We start from the raw sequence: 25,654 nt of genomic DNA, 5'->3' as shown, positions 1-25,654 counted from the left end.
AGTCAATCAACTTTGACATCGAATTACAATATATTAATATTGTTTAAATAAGTGCTTTTTGTAAGAATATTTTTTTTAATTAATTCTGGCTTTAACTTTAAATAATTCTTAAATTTGATGCAATTTAATTCATAACTGCATTTGCAAATTAAAAAAGACCTGATTGTTTCAATTTTCATATTTTTTTTCGTTTGTGCATACATTATTTAAAATTGAGAATACTCTCTCTGTAGGGGCATTATACCCAGGATGGCATAAACAAATCCCCACGATTTTTGAAACGTTTTCATACTTTAGTATTTTTTTATTGACAAACTTTAAAATTTCAAACCACCTATCTCCAGCACTTATTTGGCTCTCCTTCCATTCAATAGTTTTTTTGAACAAACATAATTTTTTACACATGAAAACTCTTCGAAAACATCAGTGTCATTATATAATATACATTCAACTTAACTTTACTTTGCCCAGGAAAGAGTGTAATCCTTGCTCTTCATTTATTTTTGGAGTGAAGGTTTTTTCACCAATGCAATAATTCCAACAGTCAGAGTGCACTCTCAAAAATTCTTTTGGAAAATGTCATACCTAGTCCAAATGCAAAAAGGATGAGTTTCATTTACATTCACTGAAAGTTATTTTTACCATTGTCATGGTCAGTAAATCTCAATGGTAAAAATTATTTCCAGTGGTGAAAGTCATCCTTTGCGCAAGTGTAAGAGTGTTAGTTTAAATGTCCCTGTATGTAAGGATTTAAATATGATCTGATTTTTGTAATTGGGAGAGTAGGAAGTGTTCCCAGAAAAATATTTTACGAATTATGATGGGTACGTTTTCATTAAACATTTAATGGTTTTAATGCTTAGGCTTTCAGTAAAGAAAAAAGTCATAAGATAATGAATAAATAATGAGCAATTTCTAAAATAATGAACATTTTATGTTTTCCGACACAAAAATTTCATAATGAATATTTTCTTCAAATAATGACCTGTTCATTAAAAAAAATTAACGGATGGTCACCGTATCCATAGCTCAAGAACCAGTAGAGATGTCGACTTCAAATAAATTGTGTTATACAGGATAATAGGGCAGAAAGATGCAGAAAGGACTCTCAAAAAAATTACGTATGTGGTTAACAACATTTTGGTTAAGCCTAAATATCTCACGAACTAATAACACTAGAGACTTGAATTAAATTTTAAATTATATATTGTAACGTGATACCAAGCAAATATATTTTTTGAAAAAATTCCAATTAACTGTATTTTTATAAATCAAAAAAACTGAAAAACAAAATATTTGTTACCTCGAAAATCTTACGAACAAAAAATGATTTTATCTCCAAAACAATTTTTCGCAACGAGAAAAACGGTAAAATTTTGAAAAAATCGATTTGACAGTTTCTTTATAAAAAATAAAACCTACAAAAATATCACCAACAGTTGTTAAAAATCGACTTTGGATTTAAATATCTTTTTAAAACTTTGAGATTATGGCTTCCAACTAATTTATCTCATAAAAGATATTGTTTTCAACATCCGATAAAATTTTGAGAAAAATCTAATTAGCAGTTTCTTAACAAAACCATTACTAAAAGTTGGTAAACTTTGATTTCCGACTCAAATATCTTTTCAAAACTCTAAGATATTTACTTTAACTAATTTTATATTTTAAGAAATATTGCTGTTAACATTCAGTAAGATTTTGAAAAAATCGAATAGACAGTTTTTTTTTCAAAAAATTAAAAACCTAAAAAAAAATAACAAAAGTTTGTAAAAATTGATTTTCGACTTAAATATCTTTTCAAAACTTTGAGATATAGGCTTGAAAGTAATTTAAGAATTTCTTATAAAAGCAAACAGTCCGTTTTTTATAAAAAAATTAAATCTAAAAAAAATAGTACGCAAATTTGGCAAAAATGTATGTTCGGTGCTCGATATTTAGATAGAAGATATTGACTTCAAATTAATTTCATTCATCCAATTTGTATTTGTTTATATAAGAAATAAAATCTTTTAAGAAATGCTGCTTAAATTATTAAAAATTGGTTTTCGACTAAAAATCTCGTTAACAAAAATATGTAGATTGTGAAATCAAACTATTTTATTACATGCAACATATTGTTGGTAATTAAAAATGTTTAAGAATAATTCAACTGACAACATTTTTAACAAAACACGGAAATCTACAAACTTTTATGCAAGACAAATCGACAGACGGGATGGGAAGTTATCAGTGTGGGTCGCATCCCAGCCTCGTTTTTTTTTTTAAATAGCTACACAAACATTATTTTAGCGGTACAATGCAAATTAATTATATCCTTCCGTGCATAGTAATCGTAAATCTTGTCATCGTAGTCGTAGCATAGCTGAAGTTGCTCTTATAGATGTTGAGAAAAGAATCTGGAAGTAACAGTTCAACCAGCTTGTGATTAACCACAAACGGAACAGATTCTTTCTTTCAACTTTGGAATTTTGTGGTTTTGTGCTACAAAAAGCAAAAGAAAAAAGAGAACAACACAATAATGAGAAAAACGCTATTAAAAAAGTAATTTGTTATTTTCATTCATCATGATCAGGGGCGTATATAGACTTACTCTTGGGGGATGTTCCTTATACGCATATTTATTTTAAATATTTGTTTTCATAATAAGCACATACTTAAAGGGTTTTGATTAACGTTAAAACAACAGAGACATAGTTTGAGCAATTGGCAAACAGGTTTTAAAAGAGATGTCGGTGTACATTGGTTTTGAATTCTTGAACATTTTAATGATAGGGAAAAACCGAGTGTGGGACTGTGGTTAGGCATTCCACATTCGCGTAGTACTTTATAATACGAGCGAATTAAGACATAAATATAATACAAACGATGAACTGATAGGTATTCCTAGAAGTATTGCGGTTGAACTGTTAAGGGGAGGAGTTTAGTTTATTTGTATAGTCCCTTAAAATAAAGGCAAAAAAGGGTGAAACAAGTAATTTTATGATGATGTTCGAGTGACATATGTAATTCAGTTACTGATGTTATTGTCACTAAGCATTTTTAAACCTCTTTGTTGAATTCTGTCCAAGAAGCTTAAGCTATTGGAGCATTAATATAAAATATGTACATATATGGGACACGACACATACAGTATTTAAAAAATTGAGATCAAAATTGGAGACATTGCATCGTCTGAGCAAACCTTAAAGTCTTGAGGTGATTTCGGCGACATCTCGTATGTGATCGTTGCACAAGAGGTATTTTTTGATGCAAATAACGAAAATATTGAGATGTTCAATTTCAATGATTCCAATTTATTTATTGCCTTTATTGGTAAAAACAGCTATCTCTGATATATTATGCACTCGTATATGAGGTTTTTGAAAAGCGGTGTTCCCGAAATATTATAAAAACAATTCATCGGTTAAGTTTTTGTTTATTTCAGAAACAATTTTTTAAGTTGAGTGCCACTCTATCACAAGACACCTATGTGTTTTAAAACTCTCGTCGATAAGGCCAGTAGGTACTGCAAATTCAAATTGAACAGAGTAGGTTCTATACCACCATAAGTTATGTTCGTTAAATTCTTAAGTGGTAAAACACACAACTCACTCTAGGAAGGTTGCAGTTGTTTCATTGTGATTAAACAAACAATAAATATGAGATATTGAATGGATAATTTTTTAAATTAAATGCTTATAGGTTTTTTAATTGTTTTACCGTACTAAAGAAATAAATGTATTTTGATTCTATGAATAGAAGGCGCCAATATGACAATTTTCAGGTACGATGAGAGCTTGATCAATACAATTGAAATTTCATAACAGAAATAACAGGCATTTATTTTATATAAAATATTTACTTTCGACATAAAGGAATTATATGGCAAGTAAAGCATTAGTTATAATTTTCCAACTCGAGATTTTAATCAAACACGGATGGTAGAGAAGTCGAAGTCTGGCTATCCTCGCCCCTACGGTCCAAACCATTTGGTTAATTGAGTTTAAACATGGAAATAAAGGTTTTTTCATTCGTTTTAAGACATAAAATAACAGTATTCCTCATTTAAATGTTTAGTGTCAAAAAACGAACAATCAAATTTTATCAAAAACGAACAGATAGATTTTTATTAAATTTTCTCAATATTTTTTTTCTTAACTTGACTTCTTTCAATAAAAAACAATTATTTGTATTGCTACAGAAAGGTACGATACCCCCCCCCCCCCCCCCAAAAATTGTTATTTTGTTTTTAAGTTTTTTCCAGAACTAATGGACAGTTTGTCGAAAATCTACTTTCTGTGAATTCAAGTGCTGTGGTTCTGGACAATACTAACCCTAAATTTTCCAAAATGATTTTGGCAATTTTGATTCCATACATTTTAATACTATTTTGAAGGCTGGAGTTTTTTTTGGAACATTGGAAGATAGCAAAAATCATAGTACTTCTAAAATGTTAAAGGAACTGAAAATACCCCTATATCAGCTTTACCCTATTTATCGAAAGTCTGTGAAAGAATTTTGCAGATACAAATCAGCGCTTATCTTACAGCAAACTCTTTGCTCATTCCAAAACAATCTGATTTCCGGAAAAAGTATAGATATACAACAAAAATCCTTTGCGTGACTGAAGAAATAAGTCAAACGCTGGATAAGGGCGATGTAACTTTCTTTGAGTCTTGCTAACAAGCAGTTAAAATTGGCGACTGTTTGCCTAGTTCTTAACTAACTTCGTCTGGTATTCCTCAAGGGTCGATATTGGGTCCTTTACAATATTGTATCTATGTAAATGATATTTCAAGTTTGATCAAAAACTCTTCTCTTCGTCACCTTTAAACTTTACTTCAATTGTCATTTTGGTATCATTGAGTATCTTGGTCTGGCCTGGCCTGGTCTGATTTTACTACACTGGTTTTTTCTTGAACCCTAAAATCTGAAAATGCGTTATGATTTCTAAAAGATTCTTAGGCTTTATTTTCCCTCAATTTTGTTAAGTAACGCGCCTATTGAATATCCAGAAACTGCTTAAAATCTCGGCGTTAACTTTAACCGCTCTCTCACATGGGACAACCGTATCAATAGAGTTATAGGCAAAGTGTATTTTGTACTTTGTGGGTAACCCAGTGTTTTACACTAGTAAAGACAGGAATGTTGCTTGCCAAGACTTTCTTAATACCAAATTCTATAAATGATTGTGAATTATATTGCAACTGTAGTTATGATAGTAAACGAAAACTTAATGATGCTTTTAAGAATATTGTTCGCTATGTTTTCCGCCTACGAAGATATAACAGTGTATCAAACGTTTCAACAAATAGGTGGTGAAGAAATAATAGTTAATTTAAAAAAAAATTCTTCTTTGAAAGGTGTATAAGCTTCTTACTGTTTGTATGCTTTTTAACTGACAAGTTTCCATTAGTCTAGAAACCTTTTTTTTATCTAAAAAGAATGTTTTGGAAATGTTTTAAAACCCCACGAATAGAGTTTGTACAGCCTGAATCATATCTATTCTTACATTTACAAAACATAAATTAAAATCAAGAATTTAAAGCTAGTGATAACATGGTTGTCGTTGGCTCCAAAACTCTAATTAAACATGGTCTGTATTAGAAAACAAGGTAACACATTTCACATTTTAACAACAAATTGTTCCGTTTTTATATGAATTATATTATATTCATTATTAATTTAAAAAAATACTGAGCGAAGCGAACTTTCCTGTCCCTTAACCTCCAAAGTGGTTGAGTGTATGAAAAAATGTTTTAAACATACATTTTAGTAAATGTTATGCTTGTTAGTTGTGGTAAGGATGTTAACACAATTGAAGCTATAGAAACGAAAAAGTCACTAGATTGTATAAGACTTTTTGCACAATGTCTACAACTACAAGAGGAGGGTATCCATGTACACATTTTCCGCTTAATATGTATATCTCATTTTGAGGTGAAACTTATATTTTACAAGAGTTTCTAGGATTTGGCATTTCAATATTTAACTTTAAAGATTTTTATTGTAATACCATAGTTCCATTTTGATGTGTTCTTCAATTATTATTAAATTTTTTTAAAATGCAATTTTAACAATTAAATTATGTACCTTTGTGCAACGAATAAAATGAGACCCATTTGACAAGAAAGAGAACACTGACAATCATCTTTTATGCAATGCGTTCCGTCGTTATGCTAATTTTTTATGACATAAACTGACTGCATAGTGGAGTTGTCCATGAAAGAATTTTAAATAAAAATGTGTAGACAGAAATCCTTAGAGAGTAAAAAGCATAAGGGTTGTTGCTTATAACGTTGCTATGTATTTGTTGGTTGTGCAGATAAATGTGAAGGATTTAATTTCAATTTAACCGATTTAAGTTATGAATATTTGGTCTTCCCAGAATATTTGTTTGTTAAAGTACACAATACACATATTGATTTTTATTTTAAATTGGAAAAATACTAAATAAAATGCAAAAAGTATCACTTTTTACACTTCAGAATTTAAGAAAGTAGTAGCTTATAGCCAGCTTCAAACTACGATGAGAGGCTCATCATAAGTGCATGTGTTGGTAGTTACTAAGAGAATGATACAATTAAAGCCTAACACACGCACAAAATACAAAACATAATTAACATTTAACATGAATAAATCCAGAACAACAAAAAATAAAATTAAGACATTTACGATAGTGAAGCACTATTCTATAAGTTCTATAAAATCAAAATGAACGTTGGTGATGAGTTCCGTTTCGGTAATTCAAATGTACACAAGCTAGCAAATAAGGTGCATCAATTTCAAGACGAAGCTGCAATTGAAGAAGTTGAATACGATGTTCATGGGGAGGCAGATCATTAGGATCTTCCCAAGAAAGACCTTTTAGGGCAAAGCGAATGAAATTATGTTAAATTGATTCAATACGTTTTCTATAAATTTCGTAATAGGGAGTCCATACTTGCGATGCATATTCAAGATGAGGACGAACATGGCAATTGTACAAAGAAAGAGTAACATAGGGATCATTAAACTTATTTGCCCATCGTTTTATAAAACCAAGCATAGAACTTGCCTTATTGACAATAAAATGAATGTGATGTGTAAACTCTAAGATATAAACACTTAAATCAAATGTGGAGAGATAGAATTTCCGCTGTGATATACAATAATCAAATACACTACTATCAATGTCGGCTTGTAAAAGGATACGATCATGGGTGGACTTTATAATCTTAAAAATGTTCATGAGAACTTCACTTGAGCGTAGATTTGACGATATGTTCGTTAATAGACAGGGTGAACATAAAAGGGCCAAGATGGCTCCCCTGGGGAACACCAGATTGTGAAATATAAGGTTCTGAAAGACAATTTCTTAATTTTACCTGATAGGACCTCTTTTCAAGGTATGATTTGATCCAATCTAAGAAAGATGATGGAAAACCAAAAGCTTTGAGTTTAAATAAAATAATTGCGTGGCTAAGATTGGTCAAAAGCTTTAGAAAAGTCAGTGTATCACTTTAGTGTATCACGACAAATGTGGGGACTAACCTACCTCCTAGCCAAAAAGTTAATAATTTTAATTAATTAACTAACGTGTTTTTTAAAAACTCTTTTTTCAAATTTGGTGCTACGATCAACAAAATTACGTGGCAACAGATAACCAAAAGTTATCTGTGAACTTTGCCTCCGAGTATTCTCCAAAGAAAATGAGTTCTTACATGCAAAATCATGATTTTTGGAAACGAATTTCGTAATTTGTCTAACCCACCAAAGCGGTGAGCTAATTTGTTTTAGACCGAGTTTCTTTAAAAAAGAAGTATAACTATTTTCTCTACTGTAGGTTTTTATTTTGATTGGCAGTCGTATTTCAAAATCGACTCAAGAATTAAAGCCACTTTACCATTTCAAGCGTCGTAAATGGTCAGAATTGTGGCAAGAAATGTCAGTTTCAATTGTCGAAGAAAAACAACTTCAGTAATGAGGAACATTTTCATCTCAGTGGATTCGTCACAAGTACAATTGCCGTATTTGGCAAAAAAAGCACACACAAAAAGTTCCGTTAAGGTTTAAGGGCTGGCGGCATCATTGGCCCGTGTTTTTTTTCCCAAAACGAGGTCAGCTAGGCTGTTACTGTGAATATTGTTTGCTATAGTGTGATGATAACAAACTTTTTAGGCCCCGAATTGAAAGATATGTTGAATGTGGACGACTTCCCACACATCTACCAAAACTTTTTCAGTTTTGCGCGACAAATTCAATGGCCGTATTATTTAACGTTTTCCCGATGTTTATTGGCCGCCAAGATTATGTGATTTGACATCGTCCGATTTCTTTCTCTGGGGTTATTGAAAGAAAAAAGTGTTCGTCGATAAGCCATCAGCAACAAGTCAAGAGCTAAAGGAAGAGATAACTCGACAAATAAACGGCATATAACCTCGTTATGCCTCATCGTCATCGACAATTTGGTCCATATGGAGGTGTGCCGCCGAGGTGGCGGCGGCCACATCTACAATATATTGTTCCATACCTAATTTTCCATACCAATTTTATCATAGTAAAAAGAAATAACAATAATTTACTTAATAATTTGTGTTTAATTCAAAATCAACATTGGCCCCCAAAATTTAACCATCCTTTTTAAATATTGATACCGAGACTTTTATAATTAATAAAAATGTTACAAGAAATTTCAAATGCATTAAGTTTGATAAATTTTTTGTTGTGCGATTGGAGAAAAACCTTCTTAGCGTTCACTTTAAAATAGTTAACAAATATACCGGTAAATAGGCATAAATGTCAAATTTCAACACGATTCCATTTTCCAGAGAAAATTCAAACACTACCAACAAAGTATTTGATTAAATTATTTTCACAAATTGTTGAGTTTAAACAACAATATTTAATGTATGTACTTTTTAAATAAAAAAAGGAACAAATAATGATGCCTTTTTATTTAAAATTATTCTTCCAATTTTATCGGCAGTGTATAGAACTTATTTATGTATAGTTATGGTATGTGTATTAAGTTAATTTGCTTACTCTCATATCATGCTTACATAAGTATTCGTTCAAAGATATTTGCACCTTTTCAATCAAGTTACATGAAGACAGGTGTACGCATTTTCGGTTCAATTTTCATAAATTGAATAATATATTAAGTTAAGCACGACCTTTAAACGAATCAGTATACGTTCTTCCTTCTAGTTAACACATCTTTACCTATACGTGGTAAAATATAAAAAAAATTGATTCCATAAAAAGAGTGAATTTCCTACCATCGATATATTTTTTCTGCATCGTTTTGCGTGGTTTTCAGGCATCACTCTTTCAGAATGTTTTACTGAAAAAAAAATCAAAACACAACAAAATTAAATTGGGAGGATTTCAGTTTCAGCATTCCGATAAAATCAAATTAAATTCCATCCTTTTTGAATGTTATATGACTATTTCGAATTTTTGAGGTCTCTTGAACACGAAGGGAAGCTACTTTTTAAATGTATTGTGTGTTTGGTATTTGCTTGAATCGACATAATAATGAAATACATATCATAAATAACATAATATATAATATAAATATGTTTAACAGAATGAAATATAAATTTTCCAATTGAATTATTTGTAGGAAAAAAAAGTATTGGCAAAATCGAAATACGGTCTATAGACAAATTCAGACAGAAAACGTCTACGTTTTACCTAGAGTTAAGATGATAAATGAATGCACAACTATTTCTGTAGCTATAACTGACTCACCTCGTTTGCATTTTGAAGTCTTGCACTACAAGGAAATTGAAAAGATTTATTTAAATCGGTTACAGCTTTAATTAAAATATAAACTAAAGTCGACTGGAGTTCGCACGAATAGAAACAGGGCACTAAATTGTGTTGCATTTTTTATTTAAATGTTAGTGAAAGTTAAAGCATAACCCAGCTTTCTTATATTTCAAGTTATTCCTTGTTTTTTTTTTTACACATTAATCGTCTCTGAATTAAAGGCTAAATTTTCTTTTTTTTACAGAGAGACCACCATTAGGAATGTTTACACTCGCTTCATCTTTTTCATATTATGCAACTTCTATTATGAATGAATGCGAATAAAATTCATAACCATCCTAAGACAACAATGGAAGATATCCTGACTGGCGGAAGTTCGAGTTTAGAAAAACTTACAAACCATAACATCGAATCTAAACTATACTACAATGCTCTCCTTTATTTAAATTATTCCAAAGACACTGAAGGCCAAAATGAATCTCCTTTAACAAGTCAAGAAAGCTATCATGTTGTGTTGAAATTTAAAAATCACACAACCAACGAATACGATCGAGAAATACAACATTTTGGAAACTATTCCTGTGATAGCATAGACGATGATGACAGTGATGACCTATCAGGCTGGTCCAGTGGCTACTTCAAGTTTTGCGTATATCTGCTTTACATATCCATTTTTATATTTGCACTTCTAGGCAACGGAACGGTTTGCTTCATTGTGCAATCAACGCCCAGAATGCGGACTGTGACGAACTTTTTCATTGCCAATTTGGCTGTTGGTGACATTCTTATGTCAATGTTTTGTGTACCCTTTTCGTTTGTTTCGATATTGATTTTAAATTACTGGCCATTTGGAATTGTCCTTTGTCATTTAGTGAATTATTCGCAAGCAGTGTCTGTGTTAGTGAGTGCATATACTCTCGTAGCTATAAGTATTGATCGATATATAGCAATCATGTGGCCGCTGCGACCGCGGATAACTAAAAGGTAATTTTCGATTTGCCCAAATTAATATTAATTTGTTTAAGTTTAAGGTTTTGTTTAGTTATCAATTAACGTTTTTCTTAGTTGGATGATAAACAAAGTAAACCACTATTTGAACGCTAAATGTTGTATTATCATTGAATTTAGGGGTAAACACATCAGTTTACGAATAACAGGGTAAATGAGAGTGTTTTTCTTATTGGATATTTAATAGAAAGTCTTGAAAAAAGCATTTAAACTTTAAACATTTTCAATAAAAAGTACAAACAATACATTTCAATTTTCAAGAAATTGAAACAATTTCAGGCACAAATGATATTAGACCTAGAAACAGCAACTAATCTTGGGAGTGGAGTGATAACCAAAATTCCGTCTGGTTTTTCAGTCATGGTGATGATGGTGGGGGGTAACCGTTTGAAAAAAAGGAATTTTTAAGATTTTATGGACAAAATGTGGTTGAAAAAAATCAAAAATTAAACAAAAATCCCCTGATTACAAAAAAATGTGTCCAAGACGTTTTACTTTCAGCCTTATGTTTGTCAGACGCATTTAAGCTTTTTTAAACACATTTTCAACTTAAAACCGTTATACATTTTTTTCTATATAAGAACACCTCTCCTGATTAGAATGTACGTCTTAGGCGATCTTAAGGGATGTATCTTTAATTTTTACAAAACAAATAAATACAAAAATCTCAAAAAAAATCAAATACTTGATTTGAACATTTATTCATAATCATCAGATTCATTTGATGAAGAATTCAAAGTCGTGTCTTCACTATCAATTACTTCGCTTTCAGTCTCTTCAGTGGGTTGGGGTCGAAATACTGTATGAATCAAAATACTGTATCTCAAAATACTGTATGTACAAAAAAATACAGCATTTCTACCCGCTTCCGTCTTCAGCATCATTTTCGTTTACGCAGACATTTTCAATGGTTTATTATAATTTTCGTTTTCAATAAGAATTCACAAAGAAGAGTGTAACATAGATTTCTTTTTATTTCTGCGGGACATGAAATTTAGGGCTAAGAATCGGGACGTCCCTTGGAAAGTTCTATTTCTGTGGTCAATTTTTGCAAGTCTTCAGAAATTTTGTATTCTGTCCACTTTTTAGAACTCGCGACAACCAAAACGTATTGGACACACATTTTTTTAATCAGGAGATTTTTGGCGTATCATTCTTTTGGTTAAATATCAAAGGAAAAATGTTATCAGTGTCTTAAAACGAAAAATTCATTTGAAAAACTATTAAAATGCGCCTGACAAGCAGAAGGTGGCAATCAAAACGTTTTGGACATACATTTATGAAACCAGAGAATTTTCTCTGATTCTTTTATGTATCACTTATGTGTTTATCATTTCCACCTCAAAATCGGAAAATATTTTCATTTTCGAACGGTTATCTACATCACGTCTAAGAAACCTGCCAGACGGTTGAATTTGATATAATGGTGCATATATCTGAACGATCACATCAAGACATTTTTGTTATCACTCCACTCCCAAAATTTGCTGCCAGTTCTTGGACTATATTTATTTAAAATATTTGGGCTTTAGATAACATCAATCAGTTCAGTTTGACGCAAGAGACCTCTTCAAATCACGAGTACATTAACTTTTAAGTCCAGCAAAATAAGGCAAACAAACGTGGAATGAGAGATAGTAAGATGAAAACTGGTTTATTAATTTATTTTGGTATTCTAAACATTGTGTAAAAAGTGCCATAAGATCTTGTGTGCACATCGTAAGTTATGGACCGTCAAAAGTCGTATTTATTTCCGTTTCTATAGGTTCAATTGCGTTCACATCCTCACCAAATCTGCCAAACCTACAATTTATTTTAAAGTTTGTCTCCATTATTTGTTCATACGCTGTTTCAGAGATAGAATTTTTAAAAACTATGAACAAATTCCTGCTTTTTATTTAACTTAGTCTTATAACAATTTGTCGAGTTCATATATCGATGTTAATTTTTAGACATAATGTGTTTATTTTCCTAACAGACCTCAGTGTTTTTGTTTAATCTAGATGCAAAAAGAACCATGTTCATTTATTCCCTAGAAAAAATCAAACATTCTTTTAATTAAATGCAGTATGCTATTCGCTTCCTCTGAAGTTCTGTGTATCCTTTCTGGGATGAAACATGTGGTCTCGTGGATGTTTGCCATTCAAATGAAAACCACTATGCATTTCAAATTCCTTTCTCTTACACGAAGCGAAAGGACGCAAACCAGACTGTGACCATAAAAAACGACATCAACTTTGATCAATGTATTCAGCGGTTTAATTTCAATCTTTATGAAAAGAAGTAAGTAAGCAATATTCTTTTAACCAACCGTATATAGTTATATAAAATAAATTTGAAAGAATGAAGAATCTGGAATAGTAAATTGAAATTTTATCAAACTTATATTGGGAAAATGAAAAAGTAAAGTTATTTAATTGAAAAGCGAGTAAATCTATCAATAGTATGGTAGGATTAATAAGTATGAATACTACCGATAAAAGTTTAAGTAGAATCTTACTACGGATGGGTTTTTGACATTTATACGAGTCTCGAATAAAACTTATGTGATTTCGTTCTTAAATGTTGGTTCGATTGATATTGCATTTGTATCTCGATGGTTGTGTTCGTTGTGTAGTTGTGCATTTGGAATCATGTGTTTTCCGAAAGGGAGAAAAATCAATCTGTTACTGTTGATTTTATTTAGTTTTGTTAGTGAAAATGCACTAACTGGGCTTATTTTGCAAGTGATACATAGAAAAGATAATTGAGTTTTGCTATGTTTAAAAATGATTAAGTTTGACAGTTTATAATGTAAATGGTGTTTCGATGTTTCCCATGAAATGCAAGTGAGAAAGTTTGATTTATGTTAAAGAACTAAATAGTTCAGCACCATATAAGAATATGCTACCTGCTCGATGTGCAATTGATTAAAACAAAACACATGTTTTTCTTCACGAATTTTGATTCGACTCCGATTCCCGACCGGAATCCAGGCGAATCAAGCTCATTTAAACTCGATTCAGGTATATAAAGGATTAAGGCTAGCTTCAAGCTCCCTTCAACACCACATGTTAGTAGTCTACGACCAAACCCCCTTCTTGAAGTTTTTATTTCATGTCGAATTGTTTGGTTAAAACTTTGAAATCGACTATCACATTACACAGACGTATTTCCTAGATTTTGATAGCCAACTATCAAAAATCAGCTTTCACGTTTTCACTCCTGGTCTGAATTTCTCTTTGATGAATTATTCTGGCAAATATTCAATTGTATCAACTTTTAAATATAAAAACTGGAATAGTACATATCGTTTTTTTGTCAATTTCTCACTGATCTATATATGGAATATCAAAAAAACATGGCTATTTTTCATTTATCTTCAATTCTAAGTTTATTCTAAATTAAAAAAAAAATTGTAAGAATAGAGAACCAAAACGGTGAAAATTGTAATATATTGACTCATATCCTTGTAAACACATTTCATTGCATTTATTTACAGAATCCATTTTTTTAAAATTTTTTTAAAGCCAATTATTCAAAGTTCCTAAACGGCTTTAGAAATAAATCTTACAATTTAAGCTAAGAAGAGTTAAGTGAGAATTGTAAACTTGTAAAGTTCCGAGGTTCGATGACAACTTCTTAATGGTTAAGAATTTTTTTTAAGAGGAACTTTTAGGTGTTTTCTACAATTTTAATTTTTTTTTCAAATGTTCATTTTTTAATTATTAATATTTTCCTTGGGAGATATTGAAATTGTTTTTTATAAATAAATGTACTGCATTTGCACTTTTAAATTGTTTGTGTGTATATACTTTTATTTTTAACTGATATAATACTTTAAATATTTAAAAATAATAACTATGGGTCTGTAGACAAAAATACGAAAATAAATATACGAAAAACTAAATTTTTGAAAGGTCAAAGGTACAAAAGGCATAGCTTCGAAAACTAAGCAGTAGTCCGCGATTGTTGTTTTTATGTTAACTAAAAGTTGCAAGAATTTTGTTTTGGTTTTTAAGTTGAAAATTGTACTATGAAGGATATCATCGTCCCAAAGACAGTTTTTACATCTATTAACAATCCTTTTTTTAAGGAAGGGAGGAAGAACTATATATAAGAAAATTCTCTACTATTCTACTCCGGTTTATACCTATTGTTAAATGCTTAGCATTTTACTTTGTTAATTGCGATTCCTAACTGCAGACTTGACCAATGACCATAATATCCACTGTTCTTATAAAATTAATTGTACATAGATACAACCACGTACTGTACTGATAAAATTACTTGAAATTTCGGAAAAACTATAGTACGATTTGTACATTACTTTCAAGTGTTATGGTACTTAACCAAAAACCGTTTACTTGTCAAACCAGCGAAAACTATGCTATGATTCGTTATTCGGCCTTAGGTGTTAAAATGTTTAACCAAGACTGGAACTGTTACCTTGTCAAATCTATTCCTAGAGTAAAATTCTTCATCATCCAGCTGTTTACATTTTAAGTAAAGTGACAAAGGGGCTTACAAAATTGCTAAAAGCCGAAGTAGCCATTCAAATCAGATATGTCTCAAATAGTTTTTCTCTAAAGCATCCTTAGACCTTTTCACCTTTCTTTCACTAGGTCCAAATCTCAGCGCAAAAAAATGAAAACCTGTAATATTAGTGTCTAATAGAGGGTGACTTTAGATACTCCAGAGAGGACTTTACTACTCAATCACCTTCTTAGTCCAAAAAAATAGAGATTTGAAAGTGGTTTTTCAAAATTTGATTTCAGCGCTATGTTTCATGCCTTTCGTTGTTTTATAAGTATTTTTACAAACAATGTTCTGTCGAATTATCCAGTTGCAATTAAAAAAAATTGTTGATTAGGTCTCGATATGGATATCCATACCGTACCTTGGCTGCAACTAGGTAGTGTGCCGTTAACAGTTGATTGATCAGGAGATTTCCATATCCCCTTGTGTATATTGAGAACATCTCGCCCGCAGCGAAATCGATCAGCCTGAATCCCTTGTCGGAGGGGGTGTCATGCGGGCTGTATTTCTTTATTGTGCCAGCTTGATTGTCTTCTTTTCCTAGCTTGGCGTTAAAATCTTCGATAGCAAATTTTAATGACATAGGCAGGACACTGCTCATATGTTCTGCCTAGGAGTTCGTAGATAATGTTTTTGGTGACTTTTGTTGGCAAATTTAACCTTGATGCGGATTGTCGTTTCTGCTAGTTGCTCAACTGTACGTGGTCTATTAAGGGAACATGCCACTTATATATTCGAGGTTTGTTGTCCTTATATCGTTTGCTTGGTTTATCATCAGTAATTCCGTCCGTGTCCGAGGCTTGTTGGTGCTTCACAAATTTATTTTGGTTAGTAATCGGAAACTCACCCCAACGGCACAGCTTGCAATCTGAAGGGCAATATCCTTAGTATAACTCCAAGAACCGGGAGCCAGATAAATTTGAAGCATTAAATTCCACACACTTTCTTATTTTATATTGAACAAAGGGGTGTAGGGCGATATTTAATGAGCTTATTATATTTATTTTGTTGCAGTTCCAAATCCGAGTATAGGAGAGATGTGCGTCTGGAAACAAATATGAAAAGTCAAGTGTGCTATCTACAGGGAAAAATAATTAGATTATAATTTGGGGGAAGGAGATCATTTATAAAACTTAGGAAGAGGGTCGGAGACAAAATAGAGACCTGGGGCCCGCATTTATATTGTGTGTTTCAGACTTCAAAAAAATTCGAATCCAACGAAGAAGATTCGTCGGTGTCGAAAGCACCCATTTTCAATAAAAAAGGAAGGTGCCAAATTTTATCAACTGGTTTATGAAATATCGAGTGCAATAATCTTACTTTCTCCAAAAAGATGCAAAGATTTTATCGCTCTTAGGTAAAATGAACCTATTGCTACGAAAGCCGTACTACCGTCCATTGGGAAGCTTATATTCCTCAAAATATTTTTTTGAGGGGACGTTTATGAAATCAGTCGATAATTTGAACAGCTTATGCGGGGAACACCTTTTCGGACCGGCGGATCTATGTTTTTTTTTTGAACTCCTTAAGGACTTTCGCAAAAAGACTACGAACAAATTTTGGTCCCACAGCATCAATAACCCGTTTGAAAAGTGGGGGAGCAATGGCACTATCAGGAAGGTTAGCTTTCCACGAAAGGCCAAAACTGACTTTGGGATATTGCAGTACTTTTTGGCCTAATTGTTGGTCCTAGTTTTTCTCAGTTGGATTCTATTTTATAACCTTTTTGCATGTCAAATCGAACCATTGTTTAGCTTTAATAACAAAGCAATAAGCGGTTAGAGTAAGTACGAAATATTGCCATCCAAAATTTACTACAAAAGTAGAGGGGTCAGAAAAAAAACATATATTAGGGAAGGCTACATTATCTCTCTCTTTAACTTCAACCCCATTAGCGTATTATATTTCGCAGTTCCTTTTAGATAATAACGATAACGATGTGTCCTGCATTTATGAAATAAAACAATTCATTTGCGAAGTCTGCAATAAAGATTTGATAAGTATATCATCTCATCAAAGGCCAATAATCTTATGACATATTATACAAGGTTCTGAACCAATTTTCAAATAACTAAAAAAGAAAAGCTAATAAAACTTAAATAAAGGATTCCATTTGAAACTTATTATTATCCTATTACGTGTTCGACTATATAAAAATATACTTTAGTTATATTGGTTCAAAATTGACTAAAAATATTGTCATTTCAGATATGCTAAATGTATAATTGCTGCTGTGTGGCTGATAGCTTTAATGACTGCCTTCCCTATTCCAATTGTATCTAAACTAGCTCAACCTGATATGTGGCATGTGCAATGTGAAAGGTTTGTAAGAATTTAAACTTTTTTTTTGTAGCTTTATCAGCGCTAATTATTTTATTCAGATACATTTGTCATGAAGATTGGCCATCGAGTGATCAAAATTTTTATTACACAATAGCGTTATTAACATTACAGTTTGTTATACCTTTGAGTGTGCTAATTTTCACATACACAAGAATAGCAATAGCGGTTTGGGGAAAACGGCCACCAGGTGAAGCCGAGAATTCAAGGGATCAAAGAATGGCAAGGTCGAAAAGAAAGGTAAGTCTAGTTGTTAAAGTTATTTTTTTTTTTTCAAATTTATAACATTTTCGTGAAATAAGAACTATGTAAAGCAGTCAAAAGCGTTTTCTCCTTTGGTGAAAAATAAAACGCAATAAAGGAATATCCAAATGAAGATCATTTGCCGTGAATATACAAAAAGATGAACCTTTTTCATTATTTGGCATTTAAATAACGACCATGGATGGAAAATTTTAATAATGCAGATATTAAGGACATTTTATTTTTATTTCGTGCTCTTATATAGACTAAGCTGAAAATCACTTTACCTCAAACTTGGTGAAGATCAGCTGATAGGGGAATTTGGAGCTATTTTTATAGTTATGTAAAAGTTTTGAGGAACTTCTTATGGAGTTCTAATGTAAAAGCAGAACCTTTTAATTGCTTGATGCACATTCTATTCGTTAGTAAGTCTGCCTTTTCAGGCTCTGACACTGAATCAATTGGATCGAATAAGCTGTCTAAAGAAAGAGAATTGTCTATAGGTAATGCAAATTGTATTGTTTTTCAATATAAATTTAAAAGTTGTTCAAAACATATTGGGAAAATAGTATATCGGATGAAAGGCCTCGTTCATTTCAATGAACTAATCGACTATTTCTTTCAGTAGGTTAGTTTCCCGGTACTTAACATTTTTTGTGTCAAGTCCTTTCTAAGGTTGAGCGGTTTAAGGGTATAACATAGATGATTTTTACTCATCTTATACTTCATACACAATTTATACCGAAAACAAATGTCCAGCCCAAGGAAAGTTTAACTCTGTTTATCGAAGATAAATGATATTTTTCCTATATGTTTGAGGTAATTCAACTTATTTTTAAACGTGAATGAAACTGTAGCATATTATTTTAATACATTTTTATACAAAAATGTGATGCTTGTAAAATCGTTCTCATCCCACACCCACCTGCACAAATAAACTAAATTGTTGAAAATTTGGTAAATAAATGGAAATCACACTGACCAAATTATATTAGCTAAGCAAATCGGTCTCTTAACAAGAAAAATAAACTTTTAAACTATTTGTCAGTCTTAAGATAGATTCCAGTCAGTAACTTCGATTAAGACAAACTACAAGAATTGTTTTTTTTTTAGATTAGATTTCTCTAAACTATGCGAGACTGCAGAAGGAAGTTCTGTTTAATTTTTGGAATCATTAACTTTCCGAGAAAAATAAATAGAGATACAAAGATATTGAATTTGAAAGCAAAAACTCAAGTTCTTTTTCGTTGTTTGTGAACTTACCAATACATGTGATAAAGGTGTTAAAAGAGTATATTTGGATTCATTCAAAATTGAAACTAACAAATTAATCATGTAACTTCACATTGCGAAAAAAAATAAAAGTCTAGGTTTCACAATGCGACCTCTGTCTATACCTTATAAACTTAACCTGTTGAATTAACATACCTCAAGACTTTAGCTAAAATTTCTTTTATTTTCTTTACATTTCTCCACGTTTCAAGGTAACTAGAGTCGAAATAAAAGATTGTTTGAATGATGTCTGTACGTACGTTCGCGACGTTTGTTTCGTCGTCCATAGTACAAGAACCAGAAGAGATATCGACTTTAAGTAAATGTTTTTATAAAGAAAATAGTGCAGAAAAATGCAGAAAGAGCTCTCAAGAAAATTGAGTGGGTGTTTTTTTTTTTACCATAGGTTAAAAACAGTGAACATTTTTGTAAGCCCTAAATATCACACGAACCAAAAGCGCTAGAGACTTGAATAAAATTGTATATTATATATTGTAACGTAATTCCAAATAAGTGTATTTTTTGCAAAAAATCCACTAAACTTTTTTTTTTAAGAAAAAGAAAAAGAAGAAAACAAATTTGTCACCTTGAAAATTTTACGAAAACGAAATGGTTTTATCTCCAAAGCAATATTGTGCAACGAAGAATGACGTTCTTGATATTAGGTAAAATTTTGAGAAACATCGAAATGAAAGTTTTTTTTTTTACACAAAATAAAAACATAAAAAAAATTAATAAAAGTTAGTAAAAATTCATTTTCGACTCAAATAACTTTTTAAAACTTTAAGACATTGGCTTGTAAAAACAGGTTTTTCGACTCAATTATCTTTTCAAATATTAAAAATATTAGCTTCAAACTAATTTTATCTTATAAGAAATATTGTTTTGAGCATTCGATGAAATTTTGAGAAAAACATAATTGACAGTTTTTAACAAAAAATAATAATAAAAGTTCGTAAAAATTGATTTCCGACTCAAATATTTTTTCAAAAATTTATATATATAAGCTTTAAATTTATTTTATTTTATGAAAAATATTTTTTTTCAACATTAAGTAATTTTTTTTAATACAAATCTATGTGTCAGTTTTTTTTCATAAAAAATTAAAATCTACAACAAATAGTACGCAAAATTGGAAAATTGATGTTCGGTTCTCAATATCTCGTGAATAATAGAAAACATTGGCTTCAAATTAATTTCATTCACCCATTTTGTATTTATTTATACTAGAAATAAAAACTTTTAAGAAATGCTGCTATAATTGGTAAAAATTGAATTTCGAATACAAATCTCGTTAACCAAAATAGATTTTGAAATCTACCTCTTTAATCATATGAAAAATATTGTTGGTAATTTTTAAATTTGTAGATTAATTTAACTGATAACTTTTTTAACAAAACACAAAACCAACAAACCTTTTAACGAAGACAAATCGACAGACGGGATGGAAAGTTATCAGTGTGGGTCGCATCGCAGTCTCTTTTTTCTGTTAGTTTAATAATAATACCCAAAATTATTTTATGAGTAAAACAAAATAAGAGTCCTTAGCAAAATTTTTTTTGGTGAAAGTGCTTCTGTTCATTAAAATAAAGCCAATGAATGGAAACAATAGATTTCAAAAGTTGTCCCAGAACTATAACTGGACGACATTTTTAATGTCAATGAAACGGGAATTTTTTTTTGACAAATGATTGTCAACACTTACCTTGGCTTTGGTAAAATATGTTTTTGAGGGATGCACAGTGAAAGGAGAGTAACATGCCAACCAACGTTCTTGGATGACAGCAGATCTTTGTACTAGTTGGTTTTTAAAGCTTGATGTAAGGTTTGGACAATCAAAGCGCAAGGTATTATTCTTCATCGATAATTGTCCTGTCCACCCAAAATAAGTCAAATATAAATTGAAGTTTTTAAATTATGAGTAGTTCGCCGTATGCTAACCTAAATTTTAAAAAACGCCGTATGATAACCAAGGCCTAAAGTGTCTGCGAAACCAAAAAAGAGGACTAAGATAAAACTACTACATTGTGTACACAATTTTTAAAGGATTTAATTCCTTTGACAATTGAAAATTGTTTTGGACGTTGAAGATGATATTCCGCTTAACCACATGATATGTGAAACCAACGCCAACGACAACAATTAAGTCGAGATGATCTGGAACTGGCTAACTGAAATTGATTACATTATTGCTAATGGTAATTCGAGGGGAAGGTATTATAGCTACAGAAATACAGGAGAGTGGAACAATTTAGGAACAAATAGTTGATGCTGATGACGCTAACTATAACGTCAGTGAAGCTGATAAAGAAGCAATCAAAAATGTAACTGACATTTTGCGAATAGTGATTAAATTGACAGAAGATGCACCAGTTGAGGTTCAAAAGATTTTTTTGAAAATAGAGTCATTTTTTAAACGGGTGAATATTTCAGACAAAATGTTATACCAATCAAAAATTACTAATTTTGTTAAATAATTTTTTTGAGGCAGTAATAAATAAACGAGACATATAAGTAAGAAGCTTTTGTTTATTTATTTTATTCATGTATTTATTGATTGTTATATATTATATCATATTAAAAAAAAAATATAAATCTCTTTCACTCGATTTTTTTTAAAAACTCCCACTAACTCGAACTTATTATGAGATCCAGTGAAAGTTCGACTTAGAGGCAGTCGACTGTAAATACTTTCTTAAGTTTATTGTCAATAAAATCTGAAGAAAATTATACAAAAACTATTCCAACCTAAGAATAGAGTCTACCAATGTAACGGTGTTTGGTTGGTTTTTATTTGTGTTAAAAAAAAAACTGAAATACAAAAGTTTTAAACTTAAATATGCGCATCCGTTGAGGTTAACCCTGGCCAATGATCATTAGATAAAAAAACATATCTTTAATATATTTCTATAATTTGAATCTATTTAATTAAGCACTTTCATTGTTTCTTTCATATATTTTCGTTTGCACTATAATCGATAATGGAGAAGAGAAGTGTAAACTTTATATTTTATACCCGTCACCAAAAATAAATTCAAATGAATAATAAAAATCATTAGAACTGACAAAATGGAATTACAAAAGCACTTAAGTTAACTGTGAAATATAAATAAATTAAGAAAGTCTAATGGAATTCAACACTTTCAACAAACACCCACCCAAAAGTATAGTATTGGAAGCCCTTTTATTATACAAACTGTGAAAATGTATGTATATATAAAAGTAACAATGATTAACAGGATATAAAAATACTACAAAGAGAATAGTGCGGATGGAATCAATACAGATTAAGAATTGAATTATAAATTTCAATTACATAGTTGACATTTTCTGCATTTGCAAAAAAAACATCATTTTTATTTTTAATTTTTAGAAAGTTCAATGGACACTTTTAAAATTTAAAAGGTTACAGATTGAGAAATTGACTTGAAAAGGTTAGATAAATACAATAGCCGTGAGACGGATTCTTATTGTATGCTTTTCTCGATGCACTTCACACTTTTTTTGTTTCTTTTTATCATTTTGTTGTCCAAACTAATAAATTATGCACTGAAAATTAATTAAAAAAATGTATTTAATTTACTGTCATAAATTAATTCTTTTTATGATTCGAACACAATAAAGAAATAATTTGTGTTCTTGGTTTCACCATGTAATTACCGGCCATCAAAGGGTTAAAGAGGTTATTGCATAACATTGGTTTTCGCTCAACTATAATTAGGAAGGTATATGGTGACGGTTGCAGTTAAATGAAAAGCTATCTTTTAATTCAAAAGTGAGATTCTCTTAAGCTTATCCTATTTAAATTCTTTATCAGCGGCAAATTGTATTCAAAATTGCCAAAAATTGTGCATATAAATAAAACGTCTTCGAAAAGAAAACTTACACCGGCAATGGAATGTTAAACTCATTAAAATTATATTTATGAGTTCCAAGGGACAGGACGTTTGAAACCATGACGCATTTTTCTCAATTTTTATCTTCTGCTTTTGATATGGACCATGAATTGTATTATGGCACTATAAATAATGTTATCCCTGGTATAAGTTGGCGATGTCCGAGTCCGCGTACTTGGAATTTTTTTTGATACAAAACACAAAAGCAATGTGTTGCGTCTTTGTGGATATATGTAATGGGATTGAACAAAAATAATTGTGAAAGATGCCCCTTGCGTTAAACCTAACACCACCAGTTAACGTCAAATGAAAGCGAAAGTTAAGTGCATTTTTTTTTACATTTATTTTAGAGACGCTACCAGTTGGAGTTGTGCATGACTTCTGCAACATCCGCATAAAAAACGAAGAATGTAACTGGTTGGGACCCGTTTTTAGATTTTTTTTTTCAATTTAATGTTTTCGCTCCTCTTAGTTTCTTGGATAGCCACAACTTTTTACCTACTACATTTTGCTAGAATAGTGAGGATGATGTGCAAGATTTTGCGCACATTTATGGTCTGGATTTGTTTTGCCAATTTAAGGCGCTAACAATTTACCTTTAACCAAAAGATTTACATACAAATATTGATGCTAGCTTATTATGTACAGCCATTAACAGAGAAATAGCACATCTAATAAAACAAACAATGAAACAGAAACTTCCGCAATATTAAAAGTTTTTGAATATTTTTTTTGTTGTGTTATGTTGGTGGCAAATGGAATAACAATTAAATGTGTAACCTTACCTACGGGTTTTTGTTGTTGCATGTTGTATGTCTTTTACAGCTTAGTTAGGTATGGACAGAGAAATAGCACAGTCATACATTTGTATTAGTTACGCCCAAAAATTTCTCACTTTGATTGTTTTACAAATACTGAAACTCAAATTTCGCAATTGTTGAAATATTTAAGGAAAATGGAGTACAATGCAATGGTGTCTTTTAGTTAAAAGTACAAAAATACAATTCGAAAGCCCTATCTCCGAAAAACTTTTACCCGTGTTGAATGAGAAAGAGTAAAATCGACACATTTAAACCATCCCGAATTATCATGGCCGAAATCAACTTACACATTTCGAGTAGGCTTGCAAGAAGGCGACTAAATACTTGGATGCATTAGCCAGGTAAAAACTGTTGCTATTTAAGAATAAAATCAAGGCTCGATTTTATTTTAAGTAAACCCATAGATAAAGATATGCACTTTTGGAAAAGAGTTTTATGGACCGATGAAACTAAGATATACCGCATCTGACCTTCCCGGAAAACTTTTGAATATCGCCCTAGAGGTCAAACCTATACAATGCAAATTATACCTTGAAGACGGTGTGGTGTGGGTATAGGTTTGTAAGAATAAATGGTACGATGGATACATTTTCCCATTTGAATGTATTGAGAAAAAAATATTTAACAATGTATATTTGAGTCAACGGCAGTTAACTGGATTTTCATGCATGATAATGACCCAAAAGAAGCAGAAAAATTCATGGCTTACTGTGACTTGCTTAATAAATATATGAAAGTTTTGATTTAGCCGGCGCAAAGTCCTGATCTTAACCCCACAGAAAATCTATGGAATTATGTTAAGGTTAAGATCCGGTAGCAAAAATTCAAAGGAACTTTGAAATTGAATTCAAGAAGCGTACCATTCCATGCTCCTGAGTAGGTTCTAGGTGTAGGTGAAAAGTTTACCTCGAAGATGTGAGTCAACGTTGAAAAATAAAATTCATTTCGAAAGAATTTGAATTTGAATTTTATTTTTGTCCACTATAAGCAGGGTGTCCCATAAGTAATGCTCCAAACTGTATATGATTAATGTTTAAGTCATGACCTACCAGAATTTGGTAACTTGTCCAACAGTTTTCGATTAACGGTTGTTTTAATGAAAATTTCAAAAACACCTACTTTTAGTCGGTTTTTCAATCACTTTGTCCACAAATAATGTTTGTTTTTACTATATGTTAATATTTTTTAATTTTGAATAAACATTCAATATTTTTGCATTTAAACACTTTCAATTTTTGGCACTATCTTGCAAAATATTAATATTAAAATCATATTCTTATTAAGCTTAATTTTGTACATCAAACTTTAAAAAAGTTTTATTAAAAAAATCATATTATCTAATGCTGGTGTATTGATTTATTAGCTTTTCAAAAAAGTATAAAACATTACAAAGCTAGCTTTAGTACAAAAGTTATATTTAATAAGTCACTATTTAAAAAATATAAAAATAAAATTAAAAAAATGTGTTTCTATTAGAGACATCTTGTTTCAAATTCATTGAATTAGGCTCATCATTTAAGTACCCCAAACTAATTTTTTATTAAGTTTATTACAAGCAGCAATGGCGATCTTTTTCCTTATCGAGCCTACTACTACGTCTAGTACTTGTTCTAACGTTTTTTTATTTTAACCGGAAATAATATGGCTGTTTGTATTATCGCCGTTTTTGAACCAATGAAGTTGTTAGGCTTTAATAGTGCAGTACTTTATTTATTTCATAAAGAATAATTAATTTAAGAAAATAAGTAAAAATGTATTACACGTCATGAAGGAGCTTATGTAAAAGATTCGGATTTGTATTTGGTATTTACAAAAGTA

General features: G+C 30.8%; 1 protein-coding gene across 1 annotated transcript in view; it reads left to right on the top strand.

Annotated features, from left to right (window-relative positions):
* The window catches only part of LOC129942677 (RYamide receptor), a 99,212-nt gene that overhangs the window by 16,785 nt on the left and 56,773 nt on the right, over nt 1-25,654 (top strand). Inside the window, exons 2-4 of the mRNA XM_056051719.1 lie at nt 9,983-10,722; nt 17,473-17,586; nt 17,646-17,844. Of these exons, the coding sequence (XP_055907694.1) occupies nt 10,049-10,722; nt 17,473-17,586; nt 17,646-17,844 (987 nt within the window). The 5' untranslated portion in view covers nt 9,983-10,048. The remainder of the gene's footprint in view (nt 1-9,982; nt 10,723-17,472; nt 17,587-17,645; nt 17,845-25,654) is intronic.

Source organism: Eupeodes corollae, chromosome 1 (genome assembly GCF_945859685.1).
Source record: "Eupeodes corollae chromosome 1, idEupCoro1.1, whole genome shotgun sequence".
Taxonomy (NCBI): domain Eukaryota; kingdom Metazoa; phylum Arthropoda; class Insecta; order Diptera; family Syrphidae; genus Eupeodes; species Eupeodes corollae.
This window is presented reverse-complemented; position numbering and strand designations above follow the sequence as displayed.